Source organism: Falco biarmicus, chromosome 6 (assembly GCF_023638135.1).
Source record: "Falco biarmicus isolate bFalBia1 chromosome 6, bFalBia1.pri, whole genome shotgun sequence".
NCBI classification, from domain to species: domain Eukaryota; kingdom Metazoa; phylum Chordata; class Aves; order Falconiformes; family Falconidae; genus Falco; species Falco biarmicus.
The window spans coordinates 6920722-6934844 of record NC_079293.1 but is presented as its reverse complement, the minus strand read 5'-3'; the positions used below and the strand labels follow the sequence as shown (position 1 = coordinate 6934844).

Genomic DNA, 14123 nt, shown 5'->3' with positions numbered 1-14123 from the left:
CTCATATAGTGTAAAATCTATCAAGGCAAGATATTTAACTTGAACATCTGTGCTTTTAACGAATGATCCTTGTGTGAAATGCATAGTACCTTTCTGAAAGGAACCATAATACTGCAAAGATGAAGGCAAGATGAAGGGGCCTTTAAAAAAATCAGAATACTAATTAGCATGTTTTCATCTCATTAACATTTACCATTGTTTGTTGTTTGGGGTTTTTTTCCCTACAAAGGAGACTATATTTCTGTCAGCAGTCCTGAAGGTAACTTCAAGAAGTCACAGGTTCAGACTTCAGAAGATCTCTTTCTACTGGCAGCAGGCACAGGCTTCACACCAATGGTTAAACTGATGAATTTTGCTCTGACCGAAGTTAGTTGTGTCCGGTATGTATGCTTCTTATGATTTAACCCCAAGCTAGAGAAATACATAGGAAGAATGAAATGTAATCGGCAGGCCTCAGTGTTAATAAAAAAAAAATAACAAAAAAAGGCACAAAAGCATTTTTCTTCAACTTATACCAAAAGCTGGCATTCGTTAGGGAAGAGTCTGTCAGACTCTTAGGCGACTCACACACATTTGGGTATTGGCTACCATCAACAAAATGGACTGATTTGCATCTTGGATTTTAGTTATGATACAAATGAGCTCACCAAATAGAAACTTGTGAGGGGGGCAGGATTGGTGTTGCGCTTTTTTTTTTTGTGAGTGTTTTGTTTTGTTTGTTTTAAACTAGCTTTGCATTTGAGTACCTTTTTTAGTATTGAAATATTTCAATGTAGATACTTTTTTTTGGACCGAGGAGGCTTAGAACTGTTTAGTTATGGCTTCTCTTTAATATACTGGAGTAGGTAGCATACTTATATATTGTTTTCACCTGCTAAGCAACAGTAGCACATTTTTACTAGATGAGTTCCAGTTTTCACAAAATTGCAACTTATGTAAGCATAGTATTATGTATATTCAAATGGATAAAAAGCTGTGTATTGCTTGTGCATTCTGTACTCTGACTGTAAAATTTACAGAAGGAAGCATTACTTGTTCTTGGTCAAGTGAACAGGGTGTTTTGGCTCCTTAGGTCCTTCAGAACCCCAGAACTAGTAGTTATGCTTGATCTGACTGTACATTTACAATTGTAAGGGAGTATACAATAGCTCAACTTCAGAAGGAAATGCAAAGAGTTACTGTAGGGGCATACTTTGATAGAGATGAGGTGTGCTTGCCTTGCTTTTAGAAAAAATATTCCTCTAGAATCACATCTTGCAGAATTCCTTAGCAGGTTAGATTTTTGTCAATGTTAAACTATTGAATTCGGGAGAGTATAAAAATGAAAAATATACCTGAACTGTATTTTCTTTAAAGCTGTTGCAGAGAACAGTTCAACAAACATGCTATTGTTTTCCTGTACCATTTCAATTTGAACTCTTGTAATAGGGATTTATTTCGAATACTGAGGTTTATGCAATATAAGCACGGGATGTTTTGGTTCATTATGTCTTTATGAAGCACATTTTGAAACAACATAGAGAGATTAATTGGACACTAGTCTCCATAGTAGAGCTAAAAAGGATGACACGTACTGCAGAAATCTGTTTCTAGAAAAAAAAAAAATCTAAATCCAGACATCATTCTTGTCTTGTTTATTGTTCAGCAATTACGTATAATCCTGTTTTGTGAGCAGAGAGACTGTGTGCTGTTTGGCTGTTCCAAAGCATCCTGTATTGTTAGTAGCAAATAACAGGTGGCTGGATAGCTTTGTGAATCTAAAAAATAAACCTATCAACTGACACAGTGCTGGGGAAGCACTACTAAGTGAATTTGGAATACTTTTTTTTTCTTCTTCTGAACGGGAAAACTAGTATTGTCAGGTCGAGGTAGTTGTGATAATATGAAAGTAAAACTAGGGAGGGCATAGTAAAAGTTGCAAATCTTGACATTTCGTTCATATCCAGAATAAGCTGAGTAGATAACGTGTGAAAGACTACCGTTACACAAATGGTGTTTATATATACTCTGTCCTTCGGAGTGGCTCATTTTAACTCTCTTCAGCAGAATTTCTTAGGGGAATTGAATGCTCACAGTTAGCTTAGGATGGAGCAACATCTTTTTTCTTACTAGTCAAAGTAAATGAATTCTGGCTGTGGAGGCTTGTTAGGTGCTGAAGCAACTTGATCTGGTACAGGTTCTGTTTATATGCAGACTCTTAAAGCTTAGATTTTCTGACTGCTCTAGGCAACTTGGTTTCTTGGCCTTAGATTTGCTCTTTAACCCTCACTTTCTCTTCGGGAACTCCAGAGGTCCCTTCTAACCCTGACCGTTTTGTGATTCTGTCAAAATACTACAAATGTCTTTAATATGTGTGTGTATATATGTATTTATATATACTATTTATGTACATGAGACTATATGTATATATAAACAATATAAATTTGCATTAAATTATCTTACCGTGAAAAGTAAAATTGCTGTAAACTTGGATTGCACATGCTAGAATGTGAATTGCAGAAAGTTGAGGAAGGATTTGAATGACTGCCTTGGCACCTGAGGGTGCAGAAGCAGCTGGTGTCTGCAGCGCTGGGCAAGTGCTGCTGAACCTCTGGGGCTGCACTGTGAACGCTGGAGTATCTGCAGCTTCCCTAGGCAGCATTTGCTGTGATGTAGCAGGCTTGGATCATTAGATTGCCATTCTTGCTGTCTAGCCAAAGTCTCCCTATTATCTTTTAAGTCTGTTATTTCTTGCCTGTGGTAAATGTAAAAAAAAAAAAAAAAAAGTTTCCTGTCTGCAGTATCCTTTTGTGCATGAAGTCATAATGCTCTTCCTTTCAGCCTTGTTTCTCTCTTATAGTCCAAAATGTATTTGACCAAAGTAGTAATTAAAAAAGAATATTGGTCTTCTGTGCTGTTTTTTCCTTTTCAAGATGAGATATTTTTGCTCCTTTTTACTGGTGGTGTATAACTGCAATCAGGTGGATATGTTTCTTAAAGAAGACTGAGGCATAAAGGCACTAAACACTAGGTAGAGGGCTAACGCTTTTCCCTAGTAAGTACGGGATCTTGCAGTCTATTCTTGATTCTCCATGGTAGTTGTATCTTGTTGTGTCTCCAGCTTCTCATTCCTAAGTAACCACTCTGTTCTTATATTCAGTTTCAATATAGTGTCCCACTTTCCTCATCATTCTTGTTTTGAAGGTGATTTTATAACTTTTTCTACCTGTTTCCTCTGTGTTAAACTCCTTTAAGGATCTCGTTAACTCCTGTCTCTGTACAGCTTTCTATAAGACCTTGCATACCCGTTTTTTTGAGTTTATCAAAATCTACATCCCTTGAAGTAGTTTCCAGTATGTTAGATTCTCCCTATTTCCTTCCAAAGGGCTGATGAAGTTTCTCATACGTTACCTAAACTTTGGTTATCATTCTGTCAACCAACTCTTCTGTACTGGTGGGGAGCGTATCTAAATCTCCACCCCTTCCTTTTAGCTGTTTTCTCCCTCATCTCTCACAAAACTGTTACCAGTTCATTTCAAGCTTTGAGGGTTTGTTTTCTTTTTGTTCTCTTATAGTGCTGAGTACTGAGCAGTACTGCAGCAGATACATTTATCTACACTGGGGAGTATCAGCGAGGGATGTCTCAAAGCATTATTCTCCAAATAACCAATTTCTACCTCTGTGCCCAATGAACAAAACATATAGCTTTCCTATTGACTTTTTAATTGACCATTTTTCCCCCATCTGAGTAACACTTGATGCTGTGGTGCACCATGCCAGCTTTGACAGCACTACATTCTTCAAGTGAGCTTTATTTTCCATGTTTTCAGGGAAGTGGGCCCTGGGAAGCATGTAAGCAACCTAAATTTTTGGCACATGCTGGCTTCTGAATAAGATGATTTTAGTATTTATAGATGCAGCATAGCTGATTTGGAGACTGTTTTGTCCTATACCAGGCAAGTTTTCCAAAGCTTGTATGTTGTAACTTATTTTGAGCTGTACTGCATCTGGAACTTCTTTCTCTCAATAATGCTGCTGATGATGTGTATTATATACAGCGGTCATGCCTCAGTTTTATTTTTTGGCAGCGAGAAATGAACGTGCTTCTCATAAGTAGATGATGATCTCTTATCTTTGGCATCTGATGTAGCTTGTAAGAGGTTTCCTGATACCTTGAAGTGCTACTAAACTGCAGAAGGGGAAAAGGTTATGTCCTGGTTTCGGCTGGGATAGAGTTGATTTTCTTTTTAGTAGCTGGTGCAGTGCTGGGTTTTGGATTTAGTGTGAGACCAGTGCTGACAGCACACGGATGGTTTTAGTTGTTGCAGGGTCATGTTTATACTAAGTCAAGGGCTTTTCAGCTTCTCAGGTCCTGCCAGCGAGAGGGGCTGGAGGGGCACAAGAAACTGAGAGGGGACACAGCCAGGACAGCTGTGCTGGCCAGAAGTAGCCAGAGGGATATTCCATACCATAGAACGTCATGCTCGGTATATAAACTGGGGGGAGCTGGCCAGGGCCTGCAGATCACTGCTGGAGGACTGGCTGGGCATCGGTCAGTGGGTGGCGAGCAGTTGTATTTTGCATCACTTGTTTTTCCTCCCTTCCCTTTGGATTTTATTCCTTTCGCCTTCTCCCTCCTTTTCATTATAATTTATATTATTGTTATGGTTTGGGGGTTTTATCCTCCTATTTTATTTTAATTATTAAATTGTCCTTATCTCAATGCTCAAGTTATACATTCCTTTCTGATTTTCTTCCCCATCCCTTGGGGGGGGAGGGATTGAGCAAGTGAGCAGCTGTGTGGTACTTAGTTTCTGGTTGACCATGACAGATCAGAAGTCAGAAAAAATGTGGTATCTTCAGACTGGGAGAATATAGCCTTTTAAATTGCAGTTGAAGAACAGGTGGAGAACACAAACTCCCTGCAGAAACCCTAGCATATCTGAGAAGCATGCGTGAAAGGTGGCTCTCTGCAGGGTACAGAGGAGGTGGAGGTGGGAATTAATCGTTTGAGCAGCGTCATATAAACTGTGTGTAGCACCTTGGAAGCAGAGTCAGCCATGTGTAAAAGGGACGCTGGGCCGTGGAGTGCCATGTTACGGAACTGGAATTGCAGGGCTGTGTGGCGTACAGGACCAGCAGGCTTAGCTGACGGGTACCCATCCGGCTCTGCACGTGCTCCTGTGCGCAGTATCCCAGTGCTCCGGCTCCCTGCAAGCAGGGCACTGAGCTTACTGCTTCTGGCACCGCAGCAACCACAGCTCTCTCCGCTCGGAGCTGTGCTTGAGTAGAAAAGACCCAACAGTCACTTAAGGCCCTGTGGGGTGTATTCAGGAACCGCTTGCATTTAACAGCACATCATCTGCCTTATATCACCTGTCCCCAGGATATTAGTCTGTCGTTAGTTATAAAGGAGAAGTTAGGTTTGTGCGACTTCATCAAATGGTAAATTCTGTTTTGTAAAGTCGGTCTTTTTGTGTTTTACCTCTACTGTAGCGTAAAAATCTGAAGAGATAATAGCACTGACCGTAATGACAGAGCATTTATTTTTTTATGTTAACTATCTGGCAAATATAATGCTTGCAAATAGTAGCTTTCCAGGTAGATTTTCTAAACCAACAAGTAAAGTAGGAATAAGATGACCTTGTACAGAGCTGTAGTTTGCTCTTCAAGATACGAGGTAATTTTATCTTACTTCTATGTGTTTAGATTCCATCTTTATGAAATTAATATTGACATAACCTTCCTGAAATTCTAGTTTCACCTATATTAAACAAGTGTACTGAGTCTATATATCAGCTATTAATTGTAGTGCTCAAACAATATTGAGAAACCACTAGATAAAACTTGGCAAGCTATATTGTAATTTCAGTCATGTCTTAGTAACTTCAAGAGACTTTATTTTTTCTTAGGACAGCAGTTCCTGAGCTAGGGCTTACAGCCACAGACAGGGTTATGACATTTAGGAGAGAGGTCACAAATCCAACCGAATTTCAGGTACAGCAAGAAAGAAACTATACTGGGTTAGCGGCAAAAAGATTTGAGGATTGCAGAGTTGTAAAAAAAACCCAAGCAAAAAATGTGAAATGTTTCTGTATAATGCAGTAAGTTCTGGTTCTTTAATATTTTTTTCAAATAAAGAAACAATCTGCAGTTAATTTTTTATTCTTTTTTAAGGACAGTGAAGCTGATCTTCTTCAACAAAACAGAAGATGATATACTTTGGAGAAACCAACTAGAGCAATTAGCTCTTAAAGATGAAAGGTATTCAAAAGTCTTGTAGAGAACAGCTCGTACCATCCCAGTGTATAGGAGAACAAGGCTTGGGGCTTAGACAGATCCTGATTCTGGAAACTCTTAGCTAAGAATTTAATGAGACTTAGGGAGTGGAAGGAGATGTGCTTTTATTGGTCGCAGCTGCATAGCAGCAGGCTATGCCGTTTGTTCTGTAGGTCCCATAGGAAGCCTACGATTTGATTTGACAGCGTTTAATAGGAGTTTATTGGAGACAGTATGTTAGATGAGATGATCTTTAAGACTGTCTGAGAAGCTTTCTGGAAGTAAAGAAAATTAGCCTTAGTAATAGAAAGTACAGATATGCAAAGAGAAGCAAAGAAGTGATAGAGAAAGGATAGTGTACCCTGGAAGCAACGTTCTGAATTTAAGTCTTGAAAAGTCTCTTTGGTGTTACTTAGTTGAGAAAATACTTAATCAGAAATTCGAAGTTTAAATTAAGCCTGTTACTTTCATTTTTACTTACGGTCTAATTGTTGCATTGTTTTCCTCAATTATAATATTGCAGGTTAAAATGTGCAAGTGCACATGTAATGTCAGCTTTGTTTAGCAGGCTGTAGTTCAGTCAGGAGACACAGGAATATCAGGTTGCCTTTTAATTTTATTACCCTTGCTTTTATCACTAAAGAAATTGTCACTGCCTAGGTTTTACACAATAGAAGTACATTTTGTTTATGCTTACCTAATTCTTAGTTGAAATTGTGTGAACAAATTAATTTCACTTGTTCCTTCACAATATTGAAGTGAAAAATCAATATTATTTGATTACCTGGTGATGTCTGGCACATTCAAAGCTTGATAGTCTAGACATTGTGTAAACTTACAATAAAAACCCTTTGTCCCTTTCAAGAGGAGCTTCAGATACACAAGAGTGTTTGTTTTTTATTCAGTAACTACTCTGTTAATGGGTTTTTTAAAGCCAGTTACAGTATTTTCTCATTAAAGAAGTTGCACTGACATTCTTGCAGGTTTGGCTAAGCATTCTTATTTTACTACTTACGTATTGAGCTACACCAACATTTGTATGAGTGAATAACAGAACAGTAAAATCTGTGCTTTAGTATCTTCATTGGTACCAGATGTTTTTCTTTGTAAGGTGAAATATACAGCTAAAATTAAGATTGTAAGATTGGGTTAAATAATCAAACACACAATACTGGAGGTGATTTGATTGACTTGGTAGGAACAATTAAATGTCTGTGACATCTGCTATTGTGCAGTGGGAGCTGAACAGAACAGGAAAGTAATCCTAGGATTTGGTCACTAGCATTTAGTGTAGCAGATTTCTGATCAGAGGCAATATTTATGAAATATTCTTCTGCTTACCAGGTTTGAGGTTCAATTCATTCTTTCACAACCAACAAAGGACTGGGTGGGTAAACAGGGGAAGATTTCTCCGTCTCTTCTCTCTGAGTTTGTGAAAAGAAACAGAAAGGACTCCAAAGTGCTTATCTGCATCTGTGGTCCAACACCTTTTACAGAACAAGGAGTAGAGTGAGTATTTTAAATCATGAACTAGAGAACAAGGAATTTTAAAGTTTGATCATATAACCAGCTACAGTGTTTCTGACTTGGTAGTCTTTCAAAAACAACTTTACATTTTCTGCCTTGCAAGAAAACTTTTAAATAATACAAAAACCCAAACAAACAAACAAAAAAACCCCCCAACAATTGAAGAGTATATTTAGTGTGTAGCTAAGTATCAGCAATATGTAAAATTCATGTGTTCCAGTAAGTTGTCCAAAACTTTCCAAGACTGTCTCTTTAACAATGACTTTTTTTCTCCAAGATTGTAAATGCTGCTTTTAATTTGATGTTCATAGATAAGGTTCTTTAATAGGAAATAAGTTTTCTATGTTGATGTTAGCTTGACAAATCAAGTTGTAAAATTCAAAGCCGTTCTTCCATCATAAGTGTATATCTTGATTTTATTTTTTTAATTAGTGCATTCATTTATTTTTGTCTGTACCTAATACTTTCCTTATTTTATATGCCATATATTTAAAGATAAAAGGCCCTCTCAATTCCTTTTGCCCAGCTTCAAAATATTGAACCAATATAGATGACACTTGCATTTCTGCAGCCCTGCTGAAGTCAGGTGCATGGATCTAATGGAGGATGGAATTGGCCAATAATTATGCTACCTTTTGAGAAATCTGAGACAATTCAAATGATATCTGTATTTATTTTTACAAATCTTTTCAATATCCTAAAAGATCATGTAGTACATATGAGCTCCTAGGCATGAATTGTTTTCTGAATGTATTTGCAAAGGTAAACTTTGCTGTGCATGTCTGAATAAAAACAAGATAGTGGTGCTGAAGTGATGCCTCAGCTGTGTCTGTGGTGGATTTGGGGTTCTGAATAATAATATTACTGACTTGATTTCTGACTTTCAGATACCTGAAGGATCTCGGATACTCTCAAGAAGAGATACACGCTTTTACTGCATAAACCCATATGAGGATATCAGTGTTTGTATATTTCAATCTTATTTATTTACCTTCATGAATTTAAATAAGTGAGAAGCAATTTTGTAAGACTTGAAATTTCACTCTTGGTACCAAACTGTTTCTTGGAAGAAATGTATCTTTGAAAAAATTTTATACTGTGTTTTATCTTCTTTTTGTAAATATTTTTACTAATACTTAAGTTATCCAGGGTATTAATTTATTGCAGAAGCAAGCAAAAATGTAGAGTATACATCATGTAAGATGCTTGGTGGTGTTGGTTCATGAGAGTTCTTAAATTTATGACAAGCACTGATTTAGGTTTTGACTTGAAAACGCTTATTGTTTCTTACTGTAAGAAGTCTTAAGAGCAATACTGTCTGAAATTAAATATTGCACTGTAACTCAGGTAACTGGTCATTAAAAAAATGTTCTTTTTCATCTGATATTTCTTTCTGACTTACTAGTGATCCAGATACATTTTTGGCTTTGTAAACAAAAAACAAAAGTACCTTTGGTAAAATACAAAATTTACATCAAATAAAAATAATAATAAATAATTTTACATTACTTTATGCATTTTTGTAAATTATTTGTATTTTCGGTTGATAATGTCACACAGAAAGGTTTGCACAAGCTTAGGGCACTAGCTGGGAATTCAGAACAGAGGCACAGAGTCTTGGTCTCCCACAAAACTGTGTGTGGCCTCACTGATACCAGGCACCCCTTGTTACAAGACCTTCTGAGGTAAAAACCTTGCAGCTTACGGCCTGCAGATACCAGGGTGAGGACCATAGAAGCACCTAAAACTATTTGATAGGTTGTGGTAGTATTAATGAGGTTATTTGAATCAGATTCTTTTTTTTTTTTTTTTACTCCTTTATTAAAAGTATGTTATCATGAGGCAGTGATTTGTTGTCTAATAGTAGCTTGGAGAAAAAACCAAAGCCTTCTGTGTGTTGTCAGTAATATGTGTAGGCATTGTCTCATATGACAACTAGTGCTTTTTATAGCCTCGTGTTGTGTTGAATGGGTGTTTCTTCATCCGAAGCAGCCGGGCTTGCAGTTGTGGCATTAATACTTAAGCATTCATGAAACATATTTTAATAATACAATTTTAAAAGGTTAAATGCTATCTGACAGGGACTGGCTATGCTAAACTGAGCTGTCATCTCTTCAGTGCCCTCTCATTTATTTGACTTGAAGTTAGAAAAGGATCTGGTTGTCAGTCATTGCCCATAGGTCACAAGTTATTTCAGAAAAGACTGTGATGGTGTCATCACTTTGTCATCTAGAAGGATCTAAATGTTTTCAGTTATAATTTTGCAGTGATTTATTTGTGGAGATTTGTACGAAAAAGCTCTGAACAGGTTTGTCTTCTGTAAGCAGAAGCATCAGTGCTATGCTGGAAAAACAAAACAGTCACTGAATTTTATTATTTTTTCCGTCACAAACACAAGATTACTGTGGTGACTTGAAAGGCATTTTGGTGTTAATGACAAACTTTCATCTTCCATAGGATGCTGAGGAATTCCTCTTTTTCCCATCAACCAGGATCTGATGGGATGATCTCCTGTGTATGAGAACTTCATTAATTGCCTCCATCTCAGGCTTTTTGGTTTTAACAGGTTACTTTGCCAGTATTCTGGCCATTGTGCTTTGATTGTCCTTATCTGCCTTTAATGAGAGGGACAAAAGAAACTGTTTTGGGTAAGTAGCTTTTCTGACAGTACGTCAGTGATTTTACCCTTTGCCTTAGGTAGGCCACATTTGTCAAGAGATGATGAAAGCTTAGTGTGGTCCAGGTGGTGATCATGGGTGTGGAACTACTTCAGAGTAGCTCTAGAAGCTTGTGGAGTCTGCAGTTAATACACAACCCCTTTGTCTTCTGAAAGTTTGTTTCCAGTCTGGTGTACTGTTGGTATCTGCTGTTCACAGTTGCAGCTTGAAGGAAGTTGTGCTCTTGGAGACTTTAGCACTGTCATCCTGAAGTAAGGAAGACCCTGACACGATCAGTTATGTTTAGTATCGTAAGGCATATGGATCCTAAATACATTAAATATCATAGAATCATTTAGGTTGGAAAAGACCTTTCGGATTGTCAAGTCCAACCGTTAACCCAGGACTGCCAAGTCCACCACTAAACCATGGCCCTAAGCACCACATCTACGTGTTTTTTAAATATCTGTAGGAATGGAGATTCTACCACCTCCCTGGGCAGCCTGTTCCAATGCTTAACCACCCCCTCAGTGAAGAAACTTTTCCTAATATCCAATCTAAACTTCCCCGGTGTAACTTGAGGCTGTTTCCTCTTGTCCCATGACTTGTTATCTGGGAGAAGAGACCCACCCCCACCTGCCTACAGCCTCCTTTCAGGCAGCTGTAGAGAGCGATAAGGTCTCCCCTCAGCCTCCTTCCCTCCAGGCTAAACACCCCCAGTTCCCTCAGCTGCTGCTCGTCAGACTTGTGCTCCAGCCCCTTCCCCAGCTCCGTTGCCCTTCCCTGGACACGCTCCAGCACCTCAGCGTCTGTCTGGTAGTGAGGGGCCCAAACCTGAACCCAGGGTTCGAGGGGCGGCCTCACCAGTGCCCAGTACAGGGGGACAGTCACTGCCCTGGTCCTGCCGGCCACACTGTGTCTGACACAAGCCAGGATGCTGTCGGCCCCCTCGGCCACCCGGGCACACTGCTGGCTCATGTTCAGCCGGCTGTTGACCAGCACCCCCAGGTCCTTTCCCCCAGGCAGTTCCCAGCCACCCTTCCCCAGGCCTGTAGCGCTGCCTGGGGCGGTGGTGACCCAAGTGCAAGACCCAGCACTGAGCCTTGTTGAACTTCGTACAGCTGGCCCTGGCCTGTGTGTCCAGCCTGTCCAGAGCCCCCTGCAGAGCCTTCCTGCCCTCCAGCAGATCAACACTCCCCCTGCAACTTGGCATCATCTGCAAACTTACTGAGGGTGCACTCGATCCCCTCATCCAGATCATGAATAAAGACATTGAACAGGACTGGCCCCAGTGCTGAGCCCTGGGCAACACCGCTTGTGACCAGCTGCCACCTGGATATAACTCCATTCACCACCACTCTTTGGCCTTGGTTATCCAGTCAGCTTAACCCATCTCTGGAGATGCAACATGTTAATTTCCTGAAAAATGGGGTTTTTTTTGCCGTGTACTCGTACAGCTTCCAGTTCTTTAACATTGGTTCAGTGACTTGCGTTGTTGAAATCGAATGGGCTTTCCCATAAGCTTTCAGTTTGTAAAATTACTTTTACAGTACGTTTGTGCTCAGCAAAATGATAGAATACCTGTGAAGCTGGCCTGCAGATTCAGTTACTGGATATGGGACGAGGAGAGGGAATAGGTCTCATGTGCTGTGCAGGAACTGACTGGGGAAAAGCTGCATTTTCCTAGGAAATAGGATGAAAAGTAGAAAATTACATCAGAAGAATATTCCCCTATTACCTGATTAATGTCAGATAAACAGTCTCTTGAATTGATGCTCTTGTGCCATCTCTGGTTGGTAGTTCATCGAGAAACAAGCTCTTTTTAGTTTTCTGAAAGGAAATGCGAAACATTTACCAAAGGCACTGGCTTAATTACTGCGTTGTCAGGTTATCAAAGGAACTTTTATGGAAAATCATTTGTGAGGGAAAAAGGAACATCTGCAGTCTCCCACTCTTTGTTTGGAATGTATGCTTGCTAAGAGACTATTCATAAAATATTTGTTTGTCCACACATGAGAAACATGAAAACTACAATAGTTAATACAGTTTTTATATTGCATTTTGTTGTTGAAGACATACAGATTGAAATCCCAATTATACATTGTAATCCATTAGTAAGACTGCTTTATAGCTAGCTGCTGCATGCTGCTGATAGTGAAAAGGGATGAGAAATTGTCACATTATTTGCCAGTTGTGTTTTTTAAAACTCAGTTCCGTGGGTTTTGTTGCCTTTAGTAAATGTGAGGAAAAGAATTGCTTATAGGAAAACCCAGCTTGCAAATGTATCAGTTCTAGCTCTGGAATTTTATGTATTCAAAGACTGATTAAAACAAGGTCAGAGGAGCCAGCGTGAAGTGGCGTAGTTGATCATTTCTCTGCTGCTGATCGAGGAGATATTTGTTCATTAAGAGAGAACTGTTTATAGAAAAGCATCCTTAATAAAACCACACAGCAAATATAAAAAATTTGAAGAATGCATTCAGTAGGTCTTCACTAACCAAACACCCTCCCCCCCCTGCGCCAAATTCAAATGTTTTGTTTACACAGTGTTGTTTATTCCCCTGCATCAGTCATTCCAACTCTTCTGAGGGGATTCATTGCATAGTACAGTGGGAAAATTTGCTATGTTGTCTCCTCCCATGCATTTGGTTTTTTGGAGTTAAATTGATTTTTGGGAGAAGCCACAGAAGCATCCATGTAGTTGTATCTTTTATCATACTAATCCTTAGTTGCTTTTGTACTGAAATTCCTGCATTAAAAAACTGTGCAACACCCACCTTATTTTAAAAGACAGTCATAAACTTTATGCATTAGTGACCTCTTAACGTCAGTGGCTCTTGCTACATGGAGTTGAAATAAACACTTTCTTCTTCTCCATCACAAGAAGGTATATTATCAATATTTTGGAAATAAATCTTCTGCCTTTTACATCAGACTGCTGCATCCTGATTTTTCGGTTTTAAGAACCAACCAACCAAAAACAAATTAAAACATAACCCCACCACACAGATCTGTGGAAGTTATACCCATGAAATCTGCACATTAAATCACAATTTGAATGGGAATTTTCAGAAACAAACTGGGTTTTATTAACTCACTATCTCATAAAATGCTGTTGTAGAAGACTGAGGTATTTCCTCTCGCCATCCTTCTCTTGCAGAGAGGTTTGTAATGTGGCTCTTTGAGCTGCATGGTTTAGAGAAAGGAGAATAGTCCCTGAATGTTTTGATTCCACCTGCAGTCTTGATTGATCTGACCTTGGCAAGGATGATATCCCTACAATGATTCCTTCTAGACCACTTCAGGAGGACCTCTTTAAGCATGGCATGCTACATTTCCAATTGGGAAAATACCTATTTAAGCATCTTTTTGCAACAACTGAAATCAGATCCCATCCAAATGTGTAGTTGAGAGCAGTCATAACTTGACATCTGTGGTGGGGTCAAGTGGAGGGATACTCATTCCCAAGTTCCGAAGTGGACTTTCTGGTGAGATGAGCAGAGTTGCTTTTTTCCCCCGAGATAGGCTCTCAATACTTCAGGCACTGTGAGGACTTTTAAGCTGCAATCTAGGATGAATTGTCATACTTCTAAAAGCCTCTGATTTCCTTTGAAGTTTTGAATAGATCTGTTATTACTAGTAACTTCCTTTGCATGAGTAGCTTAGCAGCAAACGGCCACT

The 14123-nt window shown here is 39.0% G+C and overlaps 1 protein-coding gene across 3 annotated transcripts in view; it reads left to right on the top strand.

Moving 5' to 3' along the window:
• LOC130151343 (cytochrome b5 reductase 4) overlaps positions 1-9293 on the top strand; it is a 44616-nt gene extending 35323 nt beyond the window's left edge. For all 3 annotated transcript variants that reach the window (XM_056343494.1, XM_056343493.1, XM_056343492.1), the window contains 4 exons: positions 230-380; positions 6157-6243; positions 7603-7767; positions 8673-9293. In XM_056343494.1, coding sequence (XP_056199469.1) covers positions 230-380; positions 6157-6243; positions 7603-7767; positions 8673-8727 — 458 coding nt within the window. In that variant the 3' untranslated portion in view covers positions 8728-9293. The remainder of the gene's footprint in view (positions 1-229; positions 381-6156; positions 6244-7602; positions 7768-8672) is intronic.
• Positions 9294-14123: the final 4830 nt, after the last annotated feature.